Source organism: Brachypodium distachyon, chromosome 2, assembly GCF_000005505.3.
Source record: "Brachypodium distachyon strain Bd21 chromosome 2, Brachypodium_distachyon_v3.0, whole genome shotgun sequence".
Lineage (NCBI taxonomy): Eukaryota > Viridiplantae > Streptophyta > Magnoliopsida > Poales > Poaceae > Brachypodium > Brachypodium distachyon.
In genome coordinates, this window is record NC_016132.3 from 39,725,739 (window position 1) to 39,743,350 (window position 17,612).

Consider the following 17,612-nt stretch of genomic DNA (forward strand, 5'->3'; position numbering starts at 1 on the left):
AGACCTTAGTCATCCTAGTTGCTAAATAACAAAGCTCAATAATTTGGAAAGCTTTCAATCAATTAAGGAAACTCTCACTTAATTGCAAATCAGTCACACCAATTAAAATGACTCTAATAATTTGAACAATTTCTGTCACCAATAATTTGCATGTGTCTTCATTGGAAAAATTAAATATTGAGATAGAAAAATGCATTGGGAATATGCCAACCACCACCTCTCTTCTCTTTAATTCTCCTACCTCCAATGGGCAAACTGTATAAAAAATGTTATTGGGTTTGATTTCTGTGTGACGAGAGAGAAGCAATTTTTTTATTTTAGTCTAAATAAAAGAGAGAAATACACTATTTTGGGGTGGAGGGATGGAGCAAACTGTTAATTTACTAACGTGTAACAAGGGAGCTCGTTTACTATACCCCTCTTCCGGCATCTGCCGAGCGACCCAGCCCCCTCGCTCCCTCGCTCCCTGGATCTTCTTCCTCCTCCTCGGCCGAGCGCCGCCGCCCATCCCGCTGCCGAGCGCCCATCGTCTTCCTCCTCGCGCGAGCGCCTCCACCGCAGGTTGATCTCCCCTTCGATTCTCTCGCTCCGGACCGTTTCTCCTCCCATCACCCCACGAACGGATTCCGTCCCCGTTTCATAATCTTCCCCAATCCGTAACTGAGGCAAAAATCAAGCTAGGGCGGCCGCCCTACCTTGCCCTACTGGGTCCTCCGCCCGTGATCTCGATTCCTCCTTTTCTTTTTCTTTTTATTATCATGAGCTCTGTATGTACAACACATGCGTGTGGCTTCCTGGAACCAACTCTCTTCTTGTTTCTCTTCGTAATATATATGTACTTGTAATTTGCACTACACGGCGTCTTATTTTCCCTGTTGGTGCGAATTTATTCTCACATTGCTAGCTGCATTACTACTATCAAGAACAAATTGCTAGCTTTGTCTGTTTGTTTCTACCAGGACTCTGCAAAAGGAGGCATGGAGCACTGCACAATGAGGATGCCCGACCGCAGGTCAAGGTTCTGGCAGATGGATGCGCAGCCGGTGCGCATCGAGGTCATATGTCCCCAGCCTCGCCGCGCTTCCCGCTCCCCTTTCCTCATGGAAAATAGGGCCAACTCCAAGCCTAATGGGTTTGTCCTTTGCACCCCCCCCCCCTCCCCCCCTACTCTCATTCAGCCATTTGAATGGTCAATTTTGTCTAGGTTGAATTCCATGTGGTTGGTAAACATTGTGCAATTCATGTGGTGAACATTGCATAGGTTTTGTGTATGTAATATATTCATTGTGCAATTGACATTGCATAGCTCTTGTTTAGAAATTCGTTGCATATGGTCTCATAAGACAGCGGGTATTGTACTACTGTTGTATGAGGCACACACGGATTATTAAACAGACCAAGATCCATGCAACAACAAGTGTGCATGCAGTTATAACCGTCGGAGAGTCTTTCATGAAGCAGCAATAAATACCTAGTTAGATGCTTGTGACAATGAAGCACAAGCACGCGGCGACAAACTGGACAGGAACAGGATCTAGGGTTGTATGTTTTGCATGGAGCAAGCCTAGCCAACACGCCTGTGAGTTAGATAGCTGCAAGCATGACGTAAGACTATAACGGTCGAGAGATTCTTTCATGGGACAACCCTAAATTCGCTACATAAGAAAAACTTGAAAAGCCCGCGAAAGCGGAGCGTACGACAAAGTATGAAATCCCGTAGGGTAGGTTTGTATGTTGCGACAAATTAGGCAAGTTCAGTAGCGACAAATTAAGCAAGGAACAAGCGTGGTTTCTTCTGACCTATGTTGCTTGATTAATGCAGGACATTACCAATGTACAGAGCAGATTCCTCTTCTGAAATTTATGATCTCATCCTCAGCAAGGTACTGACTGTATCTATAGCATGTTGTTGCTGTAAACAGCAGATTGTGTGCACCGTATTCATGATATCTGACACCAACTTGTTACGTGTCTTTTTTCAGAATAACCCTGATGTTGATACTGATTCGACCCGCTTCTTCTGCGGGTCGCCTCCTGTGCGCACTAACAACCCTCTTGTCCGTGACCCCAAGTTTGGTACAGAATTACCTTCCCTCTCTCCTGTAGGGAGTCCAATCAGCAAAATGCTGGAGATGCTGGGAAGAATTGAAGTAGGTACTTCTCCGACCCGCGGGGCTAGCAGCAACAGCATCAGCCCGAAAGTGAGAGTCGAAGGTTTTGCTTGTGGCGGCAACAAAGACGCCGCCCAGTGAGTGTACAGTTAACCTTTGACCGAGAGCAGCAGCAGCAGCAATTCATCATCATTCCCCCATTGACCCCCTAGTGCTTATTCCGCGATCCAATACCAACATGTAAATCTTTCCGCCCCTCATGATATATAAAACTAGTCGTCGTTTTACATTTTAAGCTAGCAGTACCCCTCATTTGAGTCTTTGAGTTGGAGAGAGCTGAGTTCATATGGTCGGCCTTCTTTCGGAACAAACAGCTGCGCAAACGCAGAAGAGATGAGATGAGCTTTTCGGATGGATGTGTAGATAAGAGAGGCCTCCAGTTGTCTTAATTTGTATGTGTTGATGGATGTGTAGATAAGAGAGGCCTCCAGTTGTCTTAATTTGTATGTGTTGTCTAGTAAATGTCGCATTGCATTTGCTTGGTTGGTCAGTCTGTAAACTGTGTCCTGCATTCTGATGCATAATCAAGAAAACTCCTTGGTTATATCTGCCTGTGTTCTTCCAGTTCTTAATTTGCTCTGGTCCGATTTTGTCTTGGCTATAAGAGTGGCACAATTAATGTATGCAACTTGAGACTTCCCAATTAATGTATACAGCTATGCAAAAAATACTCCCTCTATTCCGATATTCTTGTCGCAGCCACTTCACAAACACATTTTTACAAAAACAACCTCCGAATTAAAATAATTACAGGTCTATTAATACAAAGTTTGAAATTCAAATCTCCGCCTCCGCACTCCAGGTCGCCTGCTCCTTCTCCTCTCCAGTCCTGCGTCCAACTTCCTCTACAGCAGCACTGCGGCATTCTCCGATCCGCTTGTGTCCAGCCTCTAGGGCTCCGCTTGTTTCTAATCTCCACGCCCATACCAAATCTTAACTCCAGTCCACCTGAAGATAATGCTGGAGCAAATTTGGGAGATCAGGAGCCAGGTGGAGCCAATTTGGAAGATCAGGAGGAGCCAGGTACAGAGCATGAGTAACTCTTGCGGCAGAACAAAGAAAATTATCATTTGCCCATATAGATTTTGAAATTGCTCCTACTAAAGCAAGTACTCCATGTATAAACATAAAAGGAACACAGATTTAACATGTTGATCAGGTATTCTGAACACTAGATTTGTACAGGTGGAGGAAGATGATCAAATCAACCATTTTTCAGCTTAAATTGTTCAACATGTTGAGAACACAGTACCTTTTAATTATTCAGCATGTTCAGAGCACAGCTCTAATTGATCAGAATACATTAGCTTTAGATTGGAGTAGTTGTAACCATACACACATCACCTTTTAATTGTTTAGCATGTTCAGAACACAACTCTAATTGTTCAAATTGCTTCTATATACTTCCATAGATTTGTGTTCTTGGTCAGCAAATTATTCAGCAGGTAACAGTACTCCAAATACAGATTGTTCTTGTTCAGATTTGTTCAAATTATCCATGCACACACATATACACCTACTAGGAGTATATCTACAGGACCTGTACTCACTACACCACGGTATAGAATCTCCGACAGACAAGTTGGTCGGGAAAACGACTTTCACTGACAGAATGTTGGTCGGGAAAGGGTTTTGCCGACCGACATTGTTTGTCACCGAAAGTCCTGTCGGCAAAGGTCTTTCCCGACCAACATTCTTTTACCGACCGACTGTTTGTCGGTACTATGAAATCTTTCCCGACCGACATTTTTTCCCAACAGACCTCTTTTTCCCGACCGACTACTCATTACCGACCTACAGTCTAATGGTACGAGATGTGCCGACCAACTATTTGTTGACTCCGTCAACACTCTTTGCCGACCAACAATCCGACGACACTAATTTTGCCAACCAAATCCTAGATACCATATGGTAGGCTTTCTAGCAACCCTTTACAAGGTGCTTTGCAAATCAATATTTGACAGTTCTGTCCATCCAAAATCCACCAATTAACAACACGCATATTATTAAATCAACCGATAGTATGATACATTAATTCATCACATTTACAAATTGTGCATGAAACATCATCTAAGTTCATTACTACCAAAATAGATTAAAAACTAAAGACAATAAGTTCATACTGATCCAGTTTTACAAAATGATAGCTAAAAGGTTCATCTCCAACATCGATGCATTTCCTTCATTGTGCAATCTTGATGTGACCCACCGGCTACCATGTTCTCTTGTGTATTTCCTTCCTACAAAAGGCAAACATGTCTCCATAAATCCTAGTCTGTTGGATCTACAAAACTGATAATAAGTTAGAAGTTCGGAGGAAATTAATTGATTAGCACATAAGCATATTAATCAACACTAACTAACAAATCAAACAAAAAAACATAATAGTAGTAGATCTACTTAATTATTTTACTTTCAAAAGATGGTACTCTCATTTTTTTCTACTAATTAATGTACTTGTACAGAACAGTAGCTGTGCATTTTCTACTAACCACATTTTCTAGTTGTAGAGAACAAGTGGACCCAGAAGAACTAAAGGAATTGAGATAAGTGGTTACAAAGCAAATTGCATGAAAGTTGGATACATTAGTCTATCAAAGTGCATGAAAGTGGTTACACAACAAACAACAAACATATATTAGACTATCAATATAGCAGATTCAATTATCCAGGAACTTTAAATATTGTACTCCTTTCAAACTGGCATAAGAAACGGTACTGAACTTGTAATGCTTTCTACTGTTTCAGGAAATTGATTGCTCCAGCAAAAATACAAGTACACATACACACAAATAGAACATTGGAGCTGCAGAAATCCAACAGTACAAATACATACAGAGACTAACTCTACTACTGACAAGTACATTAATTAGTAGAAAGTGGGTGCTTGGTTCTCCTTTCAGCAGGGTCTTCACCATGGATATGCCAAATGAAAACTGAGCAGCAACTAATCTTATCCATATGACTTAGCCAAACTAATCTTATGCATATGACTTCCGGTAAAAAAAATTCTTATGCATATGACTTAGCCAAACAAATGCATCTAAGGGGTGCAGGCATTCAGTACATCAAAAAATTCGGCACATCATGGAAGTAATGATGACATTCAGAATAGCATGCAGAAATATGCATTCCAAATCAATTTTTAGGCCAGCATTCCATCCATCAATTATTTCAGCAAGAAAACTGATATGCTTGCATGTTATATTGATCTACCACTACGGCAAGTATACCTCGGTATGCAGGCGGGATGACTGGAACCGGAACTGAAACTGGAACTGGAAATACCGAACAAAAGTATACAATAGACTTTGGTGCAGAAGAAAGCACATTAACAAAAATACTGGAACTGGAACTAAAACTTAATTAAGTGCATCTGGTACTAAATTAAATACTGTCTTGTACCACAGTAAATCTGAAACGTCAAGCATCACTCATGAATCAAACATTGCTAGAACCACTCTCTCTGAATTAATAAGTTCAAATATATACTCAAGTAAGTAACTCCTGCAAAAATCATCACTTAATTACTAGTGATTCCATAGTAACTCTTGCTACAATAATAACATAACCAAAAACACATGGAGGTAATAGATGGGCTCACAAAGAAGATGCCCACGTTGTTGCCTCCTGAAGAAAAAATCACCACAATTAGTATCCTTGCTGCTGTATTTCCTTTCTACTATTATCAAGTCAAAAGAAATACCGAACAAAAGTATACAATAGACTTTGGTGGAGAAGAAAGCACTATATTCTAAAATATGAACTTTAGAAAACAGTTTACTTGATTCTGTGTCTTAGTGGTCTTTTCATTATCCGTTCAACTGTCAAGATGACACCGAGAAACATGAAATGGCTTCATTAGCAATCTCCCGTCAAAGAAACATCATGCAAGAATGAATTTTTTTGGTTGTTCAAGCATTTTCACAAACATTTGCTGGACATTCAATTTCCAAAATCTTTAAATGTTTTACACCATTCGAACTGGCAACGGGGTGTGTAAGGACATACCACCTCGGTGCGTAGAGGAGGGAGGAAGAGTGGCGCCACTGGAATCACCACGCCGCTGCCGGCCAAGGAGAGTACCTGCGTGGGGGCAGCCTTTAGGCGCGTGGGGGAGGTAGCGTGGCCGTCAGCCGTCAGGCCCGTATGGATGGCAATGCGGCGGTCCGGCGCGAAAGGGGCGGTAGGCAAAGCTCCGCCGCCGGTCGGAGCGAGAACCTAGGCAGCGGAGATGGTTCCAGCGACTAGGAGGGATGGTGTGCGGCGGCAGGACGGTGTGGGCGCGGCCTGCGGTGGACGGGCTGGACGATGGGCGTGAGGATAGCCGGCGTGGAGGCCGCAGGGAACTAGGCGGCGGTGGGGCGCGGTGGAGAGGCTCGATTTGGGGGATTTAGGGTTGGACTGTGGATAAAATAGAGCGGCATCTATTTTTGTTCCGCGTGTCTGGGCCGAAAGTGGAGTTCAAATTTCGTCCCCGTGCCAGCCCAGTTACCAGCGAGTGGCTGGTCGGGGATTTTTACCGACCGATAATTGGTTGGCCAAGAGTCGGATTCCCGACCAACAGCTAGACAGCAAACACTTGAGCATTCCTGACCGACTGTTGGTTGGCATATTTTTTTATTCCCAACCGACTTTTCGTCGAGACTTTTTCCGACCTATTGTTGGTCGGCGATAGTGACTTTTCCCGACACACAGTGATCGGGAATACTGTGCTGTGGTGTAGTGACTCCTATATACTGAGAGAAGAGAGAAGAGATTGAGAGAGAAGAGAAGAGAGTATATATTCCTACAGTAATCAGAAGATAGATGAACGAGAACATATTTTTTACAAATGCAACTCCTAGCAAAATCTGCACCAGATCATGGAGTACTCAGAGAGCTTTCTGAATTGGTTTGTGCACTTCAACAATCCTCCTAGCTAAACTAGAGGAGTATGCTAATCTGAATTTCTGAATTGAATACCGCACTTCAACTAGAACAAGAACAGAGTAATGACATCTCAGAAAAAGAAAATAACATGACCAAAGTACTCCTAGCTAAGTGCACAGTACGTGTACATCATTTGAACAAGAACAGAGTACTCATGCTAAACAAGAACAGAGCCAACGCGCAACAAAAATGAACAAGAATAGAGTCCAGTACCTTGAGCCGTTGTTCCTCGTCCTGCCGTGGCCTGGAGAAGCTGCTCCTCGTCATCGTGGCCGTCTTGAGGAGCTGCTCCTCGTGGTCGCCTCCTCAAGGAGCTGCTCCTCGTCCCGCCACCGCGCGCCTTGAGGAGCTGCTCCTTGTTGCGCCGCCGCCTCCTATCCAGCCGCCGCCTTGAGGAGCTACTCGTCGTCCCCTTCTCTCGTCGAGCCGCCGTCAGCGGATTCGGGCTCCTACTCCTCCTCGGGCTGCGGTGACAGCAGCCACGGCTCCGCCTCCTCCTCTTCGAGCACCGTGACGACGACGACCGGATCCGGCCTCGTAGCCAACGGATCCGGCAAGATTCAACTCGTTCTTGGTCCGAGCGAGCTTCTTCGCACGCGATGACGGCGAGGAAAAATCGCTGAGGAGATTAGAGGGGGAGGCCGCGGTGGAGAAGAGATGGACAAGTGGAGGGGAGCGCGGCGGAGGCGACCGGAGAGGAAAGGGAGAGCGGCGGCGAGGGGGGAGAGGGGAGGAGATCGGGGGAGCTGGGCCTGGGCGGAATACGTAAGGGAGAGGAGCGTGGAGCAACGCTGTACAAACGGAGAGGGGTTTCTGCAAAAGTGCCGTCGTGACAAGAATATCGGAACGGAGGGAGTAGATTACAAGGACAGAGTCCAAGAATATAGAATTGGACTGCTCCTGTGGCTGAAGCTCATATAAGAATAAGGATCTGCAGGCCGCAGGTATACCTTTTCGTGAGGCAACGGTACACATTGGCTTAGAAATGAAGGAACTGTTATTCTTTTTAGACACCTTTTGAACAAGAGCAATTTGTTACAATCAATTTACAGTGATAAACTGTTATTTGGTCCTAATTGAGACCTATGGAGCAATTTACAGATGAAATGAAAGAATTGGTATTCTTATACACCTTTTTGTACAACAACGGGTTACATTACAAATGAAGGAACTGATCTGATGCTAATTTATGTACAATTAACACAAATGTCTAGTAGCTAGTACTTGAATGAAAAGAAACCAGAGTTAAATTAACATGAACACAGCAGAGCTAGCACATGCAAGAAAGGTGCATGCTCTTGCCTGTCTGTGTGTAACCAATTCTGTATGTACAAATGAATGAAACGAAGAGATGCAAATCAGCAGTAAGCAACAACAAATCAAGGATTTGAATTGAATCCAATTAATTAGTTGGATGAAGTTAAGAATCATCTGATGATGGCCCTGGAGTGCCTGAGGATCATGCTGAATGCCGGTGCGGCGGCGATCGGCCGCCGAACCGCCGTTGTTGCCTTGGCCATTGTTGCACCTCCTAATCCAGCAGCTCCCTGCTGCTTCTGCTTGTGCTGTTGCTTCACCACCACTTTCCCCATGCTGTCCCTCTTCTTGCACGAATTCCCCTTGTGAATTACCCCAGCAGCTGCAGTCGCCGTCGCCGGAGAAGAAGAAGAAGAATCAGAATCAGAAGAAGCTGCTGGTCCTGGTGACCCGTTCCTGTGTGATGCCCTGCGGCGGGTGACGGCGCCATCCCCGAGCGCGGCGGCGGCGGCATCGCCGGCAAGCAGCCCCGGGAGCGTCGACTCGAGCAGGAGCACAGCGGCGCAGTGCTTGATCACCTCGAGGTTCATCCTGGCATCATCGAGGCCCCGGTGCCGCTGCTTGCCGATCCCGAAGTAGGCCGCCAGGGTTGCCATCTTGAGGTCCCCCGCGCGTCGGCCGAACTCGGAGGCGAGCAGATCGAGGGAGTCGACGACGGCGGCGGGCTCGGGCGGCGGGAGGCCGGCGGCGGCGAAGGCGGCGCGGAGGCGCGGGACGTCGAAGCGGCGGATGTTGTGGCCGGCCCAGACCCGGCCGTGGAGCAGTGCGTGGATCTCGCCGGCCACCTCGGAGAAGGTCGGGGCAGAGGAATGGTCTTGGCCGGAGTCGGAGGGGATGGAGTCGAGGAAGCGCTTGGAGATTGCGGCTTGGGGGTCGTCGGGGCGGATGAGGGTGGAGTAGGAGGAGAGCTCGAGGAGGCGGCGCGGGCAGACGAGGATGGCGCCGAACTCGAGGATCCACCATTGGTGGCTGCAAGAAGAAGGGGCTGCGGCTGTCTCCACGTCGAAGAAGACCATCTCCCGGTTCTTCTTCAGGATCTCCATCATCAACCAAGGAATTCTCCTGCTTCTTTCTGGTTTTCTTCTTGTTGATCGATGGAGCTAGCTAGCTCTCTGTGTGTTCCTTTCTCTTCTCTGGCCGGCCGGGGTGATGAATCAATCTCGATCTTTTAGGAAAGGGAGAGAGCACGATGTGGATCGATGCTGTGAGATATGAAGTTTTGACAATGGATGATCGATGAGATAGATGGTGATGCATGCAAGTAATATACAAGACGGTCGGAGAATGTTTCTGCTGGCCTTCTTGTTTGTCCAAACAAGGAGGAGATCCAGACAGATCGATCTCCTCTCCTCTTGGAGGGTTGCTTGAGTTGGACGGCTAAAGCTCTAGTCTCCAGCCCGGCCTCCTCCTCCTAAAGCAAGGAAACAAGCAAGGAAAGCTCTCACCAAGGAATGCATGCATTAGATTGAGCTAGCTTGCATGTATGGAACAAGCAAGCATGGATCCAATCAACAGAGCAAAAATTCCAGGTTTCACAAAGCCACAAACATTGGGCATGCATGCCCGCAAAAGCATCTTATAAAAAAGGGATCTTTTGGCACGACGGGTAAAGTTGCCATTCGCGAAGAACTAAAGTTGCCAGACCCACAAAATTAAACATTCGCTCCCTATCCTTCTGGCGCGACGGGTAAAGTTGCCACCCACACAGAACTAAAGTTGCCACGCTCATAAACCAGAGTTGCCACTCTACAGAACTAAAGTTGTCACGTCACGGGACTAAAGTTGTCACCCCACAAGACACGTGGCCGGCACGATGTCAGGCAGAGCCTTCTGAATCGGATGAGGCTAGCAGATCGTTCGTTCCTAGAGACTAAAGAACGAACGTTCACTCGATATAAAAAATATACTCGCTATGCTTGCGGACATGCATGGTCTAAGGAACGATCCATGCATAATATATACGGAGTAGATTATTTTTAGTTTGCATGACGCCGGCCGGCCGTCAGTAGGTTGGAGATGCACTTAGCGTCGGTGCATGGGTCACCATTCCACGCACGCATGCACAGCAATGCAGTTAATCCGTCTAGCTAATTAAGATGATAAACTGGACAACGGGAAGACGTACTAGGAATATTCCATTCCCTACACGCACCAAACTCTCTCTCACGCCACCCAACTAATTTAATCTCTCTTGCCGGCCGTTTGCTAATTCTGCAATCTGCTATACCAATTCGATCTCCTTTTCTACTATTGCAGTAATTCTGAATGGTATATATATGCAGGCCAAAAGGCAGTAGCCAATAATGGAAGGAGATCGAGGCGCAACATATATATATGCAGGTCGTTTTCGCCTTCCTTTTAGCTAGCTGATTCGCAATATATCTCTGCACAAATTAAAAGGCCGGTAATTGTTGCGTCACTCTTCTTGTTTCCTCTCTTCTCTTGGTTAATTAACCCCGACGACACCTGAATTGGAGCACGTGTTTTTATTTGCAATCTAGCATACTCGTGCACACGATCGACAAGACAAACAAAACATCTCTATCCTTTGTTTCAAGGAAAACTCACACAGCCGTCGACATCAGCATGCATATCGAAGGTAGTTTAACTACTAATAATGATTCTCTCTTTTCAAAACCAATTTAACTACTGTAATTAACAAATGTCATTCCGCATGCATGTTAGCTACGCACACTGGATTTTTCATATAATCAAACATATGATAAATTAATTTTTTTAAACAACGATCTGGCTTTATATATTTATTCAAGAATAAAGTACACCTGATTGAATACACCAAAACGACAACAGAGATTTTGGATAAACCGAAAGTTACGTAAAAAATCTTTGAAGCCAACTTCTCTTACTGCGTCTTTTGCATCTTGATGTTTCTCCAAAATCACAAACTTACGAGCCGTGAGATCCACAAACTCAGTAGATCATAATAGCCACGCCAGAACGAGAATAGAACCGGAAGACAAAAAAAATCCGAACATCGTCGCCTCTACCGTCAGGACGCCGTCGCCAAGGATATACAAAATCTTACAAAAAAAGATACTACGACGATGACCAGATGTTGATCCGTGGTTTCCCTCGCCTCTTGATGGCTACCAGAGACGAGGGGGAACGACTAAGACGGCACCGGGGTTTCACGACCTCTCGATAGACCGGACTCTGAGTCCGTATTGTTTAAACTAAGGAACCGCCCAGAAACAGCCCACTTAATACTGGGAACCTGAAGCTGAATTTTCCAAATGGACTGTGCGTGAAGGAAAGGCACACTGCAGAGTGCGGGAAAGGGTCATGGTGCTTCTGCTGCACCACAACTCTGTGCTGCTACATCTCAATAATTAAGTGGAAGCCCGTCTTGTCCATAGGAGCATGCTGTATCTATGTTGTCCAAATTATTAAGTGCGTCATAAACGTGTCAGCCCATCGATGAATAATCCTTGATGTCATTGGAATAGAAAAAAAATGATGGGATACTTGTTTTTGCAATTAAGTTGCTCACATGGAAGAAAGAAAGCTCATCAGCACAATCAACAAGGTTTCCAACACCAGAGGGTTGAAAAACAATTAAAAGGCTGTAAAGACTTCGTACTAGGTGAGCTAGGGACCCCTTCCTCATGGAGGCCGAGGGCCCGAGGCAAGCGCCCCGTTTTCCCGGCCTATGTCTATGGGCGGCTGGCTGGCCCGGGTAGAGCCAACGTCGATTGGAAAAAGAAACGCAAATAGAAAGCGTATACATAACTAAACTAATCACTTAACGTGTCGTCCTACTTCTTATCCCGTGTCAAGCGCTCAGAACAAAGGTTGATCAAGAATACAGTGAACTGGACAATGCAATTAAACTTTGTTGCTGCAAACTCACGACATTTAGGCACTAGTTGAGCCGTAGAAAAGGAAACCGAAATTGGAGGATCTGAATGGATAAGCCACGTGACGGTCTTCGGGCTTTTTATCAAGTGACGAAGCACTCGAAAAGAAGACACGGTTGATCTCAACACCCAAATTACGTATACATTACAATTAAACCACATATCTAGGCATCATATGAGCCGTAGAAAAGGAAACCGAAACTAAAAGTATATGAATAGATAAGCTCTATCTTTTTATCCGGTGACGGTGATCACGCACTTAAAAAGAAGCAGCTTTATCACAACGCCCAAATTACGTGCACGTTACAACAAACTGTAGCGATCACATGAAACAATGTCCTCCTCTCCCTATAAAACGAAGGACTCTCCCCCGTCCCATAAACCGATCAATCCAAAACAACAACTTAAAATTAATCTTTGTAGCCTTTGAGAGATGGCGATGCCAGTCCTTCTTTCAAATGTGCCGATCGGATTCAGGTTCAAACCCACGGACCAAGAACTCGTCGTCGACTACTTGCAGAGACGCGCCGCTGGTCAGCCGTGCCCCCTTCCCATCGCCAACATTGAGATCCACAACTTAAATCCATACAATCTTCCATGTAAGTCACGGGACCATGCACGAACATATACTTTTTTAAGCAATATTTTTGTTGTTGCTATTATGGTCTTGTACATACTGTATTCTCATCTAGATGTAATGGATATGTGCATGATTGGTTTGCATCTATAGCCATGCCACTGTTTGGAGGTCATGAGTGGTACTTCTTCACGATGAAGGACCACCGCAAGTATTCGAAAAGATCGCGTCCCAACCGGTCTGCGGCGACCGGCTTCTGGAAGGTCAACGGCCGCGGCGAGCTCATCTCTCTGCAGCAAAACCATGGAGATGTGATTGTTGACCTCCAGCCCATCGCCATTAAGAAGGTGCATGTCTTCCACATTGGCTGTCCGCCTACCGAGAGAAAGACTCCATGGATGATGCATACCTACAGCCTCATTGGCCCCATTCCCTTGGACGGTACCATCGAGTGGGTGTTGTGCAAGATCTTCAGGGATACCAAGATGATCCTCCCACCCCCACCACCGCCTGGTCCAGGACCAGCAGAGATTAGCGATGTCAACGGCAGCGGCTCGTCCGCAGGCCCGCTTCAGCCGTCCGCAAAAAACCCGTTAAGAGGTGTTAAGTGGAGTCCGTTAACACCACCCGGTCCAACTAGAAAAGTCCACTTTGTCCAATGGACGCCAGAAAGCCCAGCATCTTCCACTGCTCGATGCCCACAACGTCGCTCGATCGCAAGCCACCGCCACTGCTCGATCCCACGATGCCGCCGCCGCCGCCCGATCTCAGCGAGGCAGCGCCTCGTCGCCCTTTGCCGCCGCCGCCACCCGATCTCACGAGGCAACACATCGTCGCCCTCGGCCGTTCGATTTCAACGTTCTGCCGCTGCCCGATCTCAGGGAGGCTGCGCCACCACGAGAGGAGCAACCACCAGATACGCAGCCACGAGAGGAGCAACCGATGGTTATTCGCAAAAAAAAGAAGCGGCATCAACCTGTAGAGGAGATGAAGTTGGGCGCCGCTGCTCGTGATGGTGGTATAAAGAGCCAGAGAGGAGAAAGATCCCAGGAGCCGGAGATGAGAAAGAAGCGTCACACAAATAAGGTATAAAAATAGTTGTTTATGTCAAGAAAGGAGAGAGATCATGGTGTATTTGCTTATATGATTGCTTTGTTTGTGTACAAATTTCATGACTTCAACTTGTTTAACTCTGTTGCTAAAGTTGAGCATCAATATTTCATCGCATGATAAAATTTCAGAACTTGAGATCACCGTAAAATTGTTGGAGATATGCCCTAGAGGCAATCATGTGATGATGTTATTTCCTATGTATTCATGAGTTATTGTTATTGTCCTTGAACATCATCACTGATATGTATCAATAAATATGTGATTTGTTTGTGAGACTATGTATTCTATGATGTTGTTCTAATGGTCCCTAGTCATTGAGGTTATGCGGACACATAACCTAAACTAGCAATGTGAATCAGTATGATGACTATGTTTCACAAGTCATAGGGCAAGGTGTTGCCGACTGATAGCATGGACTCGACAATGAGATTGTTGAGTCAGACAGACCCGCACTGAGACACAACGAGATGATTGTCATTTGTTAGTCTCAAGTACGATCTATATGCCAGTCCTAGACCTGAGGTCATCGCATGAGCTTGGGATGTGAATCGGCCTACTTAGGAGTTGCCAAATGCTACTCCGTAACTGGGTGGTTATAAAGGTAGTTTTCGGATTTGCTGAGAAGCATGCTGCGAGTCATGGTTGATCAAGATGGGATTTGCCCCTCCTGTTCGGCGAGATATCTCTGGGCCCTCTCGAGTGATCAGATTCGGAAAGCATGGCCATGCGACTTGGGTTAAGTGTTAACCCGTTCGGGAATCTGTATCACAGGAACGAGAGGAGACTCGAGCTATCCACAAGGATGACAAGCACTCGCCTTGAGCTCGACACACATATCGTGAGGCAAAAGGAATGTTGCATATGACACATTGTATGGTTCGTCAATATACCTTGTGGTTACTCGGGAGTTGGCACGTGCTGCTAGGCGCCGCTACCAACTATCGACTTGAGTCGGTGCCAGTGGACGAGTAAGGTGTTACTCGGGCCCGCAGTCTGAGCTCGTAGTCGTGTCCGACTGACCGCAAACCTGAAGGGTCACATGCTTAAGGGGTGGGAACCGAGTTGGATCGGATCCAACTCGTATCGGGCTTAGACTCCTAACGGGCCTCAAGTGTTAAGCCCACTAGGGACGTCTATATAAGTGGAGGAGACCAACCCGTCTAGGGTTACACCAGTCCAGACGCGAGTTAGACTTGGCCGTCACACCTCCACGCCCAAAGCCTTGCGATCGGATCTAGCAGTCCGCCGCACGGAGTTCCTTCCTGTACGTGTGGATACCTCGGAGGCGCTGCACCTGCGGCGCTTGGACGAACTGTTCGTGATCGGCGAGGAGGAGCAGGCTGTTCGACTACTCGGCATCGACGCGCTACATCGATTCTACTTCCGCTACGGGTCTGCGCGTCTAGTGGTAATCTCGTGATCCATTATCTACAACATCGATCCGGGCGGAAGCGGTAGAAAATTTTATTTTGTGCTAGCGTAGCATACCGCGTTTCCCAACAAAAATTACTAGCACATTGTCAGCTATGATATTAGATCATTACGTATTCACAATAGCCTAGGCTTGCTGGAATTGTATCATTACAACAACATGGTGTTAGTTGTTAACGGTAGTGAACCTAGGATTGTATTTCAGGTATTCGTATCATGTGAAGTATTTCTGTATTGATGCTTGGGAATAAATTTGTTGCTTGCGCCATCTGAATTTAGTGTGTGGTGCCACCACACTCTGGGGTGGCAATGTCCTTGTCATCTTGCCATCTGAATTTCTAGGATTAGTAAGTAGCAAATTGCAAAGCAATAGGGAGTTTTGGTACAGCAAGAGAGCTTCACTTTATTAATTTGTAAAGTTGGGTGATACAACTTATTGCCATCCTCTCGATTGCAAAGAAATAATTTGGGTGATATTATTTAGCATTATGGGTTCAGCCTTATGGGTTACTAGAATAAGATGTCATTGTTCAGCCTTATGGGTTCCTTAATCTCTAATAATCTCAAACATTAGTAGAGGTGATATTCCTCTGTATTTATATGCCTTGCTTGCATCCTGATTTTTAGTTGAGCTTGTAGGAGTGGGCTATTTAATCTGACCATGGTTAATCCCATAACTTGTAGAGGTGAGCTATTTAATCTGACCTTGGTTGATTCCAGAGAAGTAGTTGAGCTTGTAGATGTGAGCTAGGTTAACATGATATATATTTTGTTAACGTTGTTCATGTCTTGTAAACCTAGGATGCTGGTGGTTCTTCAGTTATGCAATCCAGTCGAAGAGTCCTTTCTCCAGCAGCAGCTAGATTCTCTCCTGTGGTTAGAATATCTGCAGCAGCCAGGTTCTCTCATTTGGTCAGATCCTCACCGACAGCAAGGTTCTCTCCGGCGGTCAGGTCATCCCCAGCAGCCAGGTTCTCTCCAGCCGTTAGGTCCTCTCCAGTTGTAGTTGTCAAGTCAGTAGTAGGTGTCAACGTGGTCAGCTCAACAATCCAAAGACCAACAAGATCAGGGAAAAGGTCTCAAAAGGAAAAGGCTAGATAATACCACTGGCAGCCAAGATAGGTCCCCATCTTCAATATCTTAAAGTCAATTAACTCCATCTCCCACCGCCTGTCCAGTTGATGAACCAATAAAATTCAGTTAGTACAACAAAATTCAGAGTTTTCTATTGCCTTTCTGTTGTATGTTCTTCCTGAAAATTCAGAGGATATCCTGAAAGTGTCTCTTTCTTTCTATTTTCTTCCACGCATTGATCTTACAGTTAAACTGAATATCTCTTCGAATTAGTGCAGGTCCACCAAACCAACCGTTAGCCAAACAGCAATATTTATTTCTGTTGTATGTATTTGATGTGCCGATCGGTTTTTACGGCTCAGCCGCGGCGCCGCTGGACAACGGCATGTGGACTTGCGGCTGCCAGCGGCAGCTGCTCTGATATGTTGCGGGCAAAGCGGACAGAACCGGAAAGACCAGTGGACGAGTCGTTGACATCGCTGGCAGAGATCCAGCAGCTACAGGACAGCATGCACAACATGACGATTTCCGACGCCTCAGACATAGTGATGTACCCCAACGTGTCCTTCGCTATCTCGAAACAAGCACCTTACAATTACCAGGAGCTCTACCACCACCAACACCACCAGATTCAGATCAATGACGACGGCGTCGACAACGAAGCAATCTCTGAGGTCATCACCAGTGACGGTGGACCCATGTCCACGGCCAATGCAATGATGGCCAACTCTGCCGCCAGCACTAGTGGCGGTACTACCGCCGCGACTAATCATCATGAGGAGGATGGTGCAATAGAATCCGAACCGCAGGTCATCGACAAAATGCTCATGGGCAAGTCCTCCTTCGCCGACCTTGAGTGATCCCATCATCATCCCGTCATGTGTTTGCAGTGTGCGACATGTGTGGCTTGCTTGTGTCTTTTTCCATATCATGTAATCTGAAGCTTGAACTTCATTGTGTTGATCGAAATAAAACCTGTCATGTTTATGTAATACTCCATAGTACTTACAGTACCACCGTTTGTGTCCACTAGTGAGCTTGCACGTGCAACGCACGTCTTCACAATGACAACTTGAATTCTTTTTTTTTATATGAAGACTTGTCTTTTTACGTTTTTTT

General features: G+C 46.0%; 3 protein-coding genes and 1 long non-coding RNA gene across 5 annotated transcripts; 2 read left to right on the forward strand and 2 right to left on the reverse strand.

Annotated features, from left to right (window-relative positions):
• Positions 1 to 383: 383 nt before the first annotated feature.
• On the forward strand, positions 384 to 2,719 carry LOC100832132. 2 transcript variants are annotated; one of them, XM_003566682.4, is made up of 4 exons: positions 384 to 561; positions 960 to 1,132; positions 1,823 to 1,883; positions 1,983 to 2,719. In XM_003566682.4, exons 2-4 carry the CDS (start codon positions 978 to 980, stop codon positions 2,250 to 2,252), a joined length of 486 nt encoding a protein of 161 aa, XP_003566730.1. In that variant the 5' UTR covers positions 384 to 561; positions 960 to 977; the 3' UTR covers positions 2,253 to 2,719. The 2 variants fall into 2 exon arrangements, with proteins under 2 accessions (XP_003566730.1, XP_024315411.1); XM_024459643.1 differs by lacking the exon at positions 384 to 561 and having other exon boundaries at positions 635 to 1,132.
• Positions 2,720 to 4,159: 1,440 nt separating this feature from the next.
• On the reverse strand, positions 4,160 to 6,600 carry LOC104582785. Its single transcript, XR_002963606.1, has 2 exons — positions 6,183 to 6,600; positions 4,160 to 5,801 (listed from the first exon to the last, which is right to left on the reverse strand). It is a non-coding gene; the product is annotated as an uncharacterized LOC104582785 (long non-coding RNA).
• Positions 6,601 to 8,127: 1,527 nt separating this feature from the next.
• On the reverse strand, positions 8,128 to 10,322 carry LOC100832440 (protein NEN4). Its single transcript, XM_010235104.3, has one exon. It carries the CDS (start codon positions 9,464 to 9,466, stop codon positions 8,531 to 8,533), a length of 936 nt encoding a protein of 311 aa, XP_010233406.2. The 5' UTR covers positions 9,467 to 10,322; the 3' UTR covers positions 8,128 to 8,530.
• A 2,409-nt stretch (positions 10,323 to 12,731) lies between these two features.
• LOC104583269 (NAC domain-containing protein 41) lies at positions 12,732 to 17,353 on the forward strand. Its single transcript, XM_024458838.1, has 4 exons — positions 12,732 to 12,897; positions 13,029 to 13,439; positions 13,858 to 13,961; positions 16,856 to 17,353. Exons 1-4 carry the CDS (start codon positions 12,732 to 12,734, stop codon positions 17,351 to 17,353), a joined length of 1,179 nt encoding a protein of 392 aa, XP_024314606.1.
• Positions 17,354 to 17,612: the final 259 nt, after the last annotated feature.

Coding starts and splice junctions, on each gene's coding strand:
- LOC104583269 (XM_024458838.1), top strand. CDS start 12,732: ATGGCGATGCCAGTCCTTCTTTCAAATGTGCCGATCGGATTCAGGTTC. Junction 12,898..13,028: donor AAATCCATACAATCTTCCAT/GTAAGTCACGGG, acceptor TTGCATCTATAG/CCATGCCACTGTTTGGAGGT. Junction 13,962..16,855: donor AGAAGCGTCACACAAATAAG/GTATAAAAATAG, acceptor TTTACGGCTCAG/CCGCGGCGCCGCTGGACAAC.
- LOC100832132 (XM_003566682.4), top strand. CDS start 978: ATGGAGCACTGCACAATGAGGATGCCCGACCGCAGGTCAAGGTTCTGG. Junction 1,133..1,822: donor GCCAACTCCAAGCCTAATGG/GTTTGTCCTTTG, acceptor TGATTAATGCAG/GACATTACCAATGTACAGAG. Junction 1,884..1,982: donor ATGATCTCATCCTCAGCAAG/GTACTGACTGTA, acceptor GTCTTTTTTCAG/AATAACCCTGATGTTGATAC.
- LOC100832440 (XM_010235104.3), bottom strand. CDS start 9,466: ATGATGGAGATCCTGAAGAAGAACCGGGAGATGGTCTTCTTCGACGTG.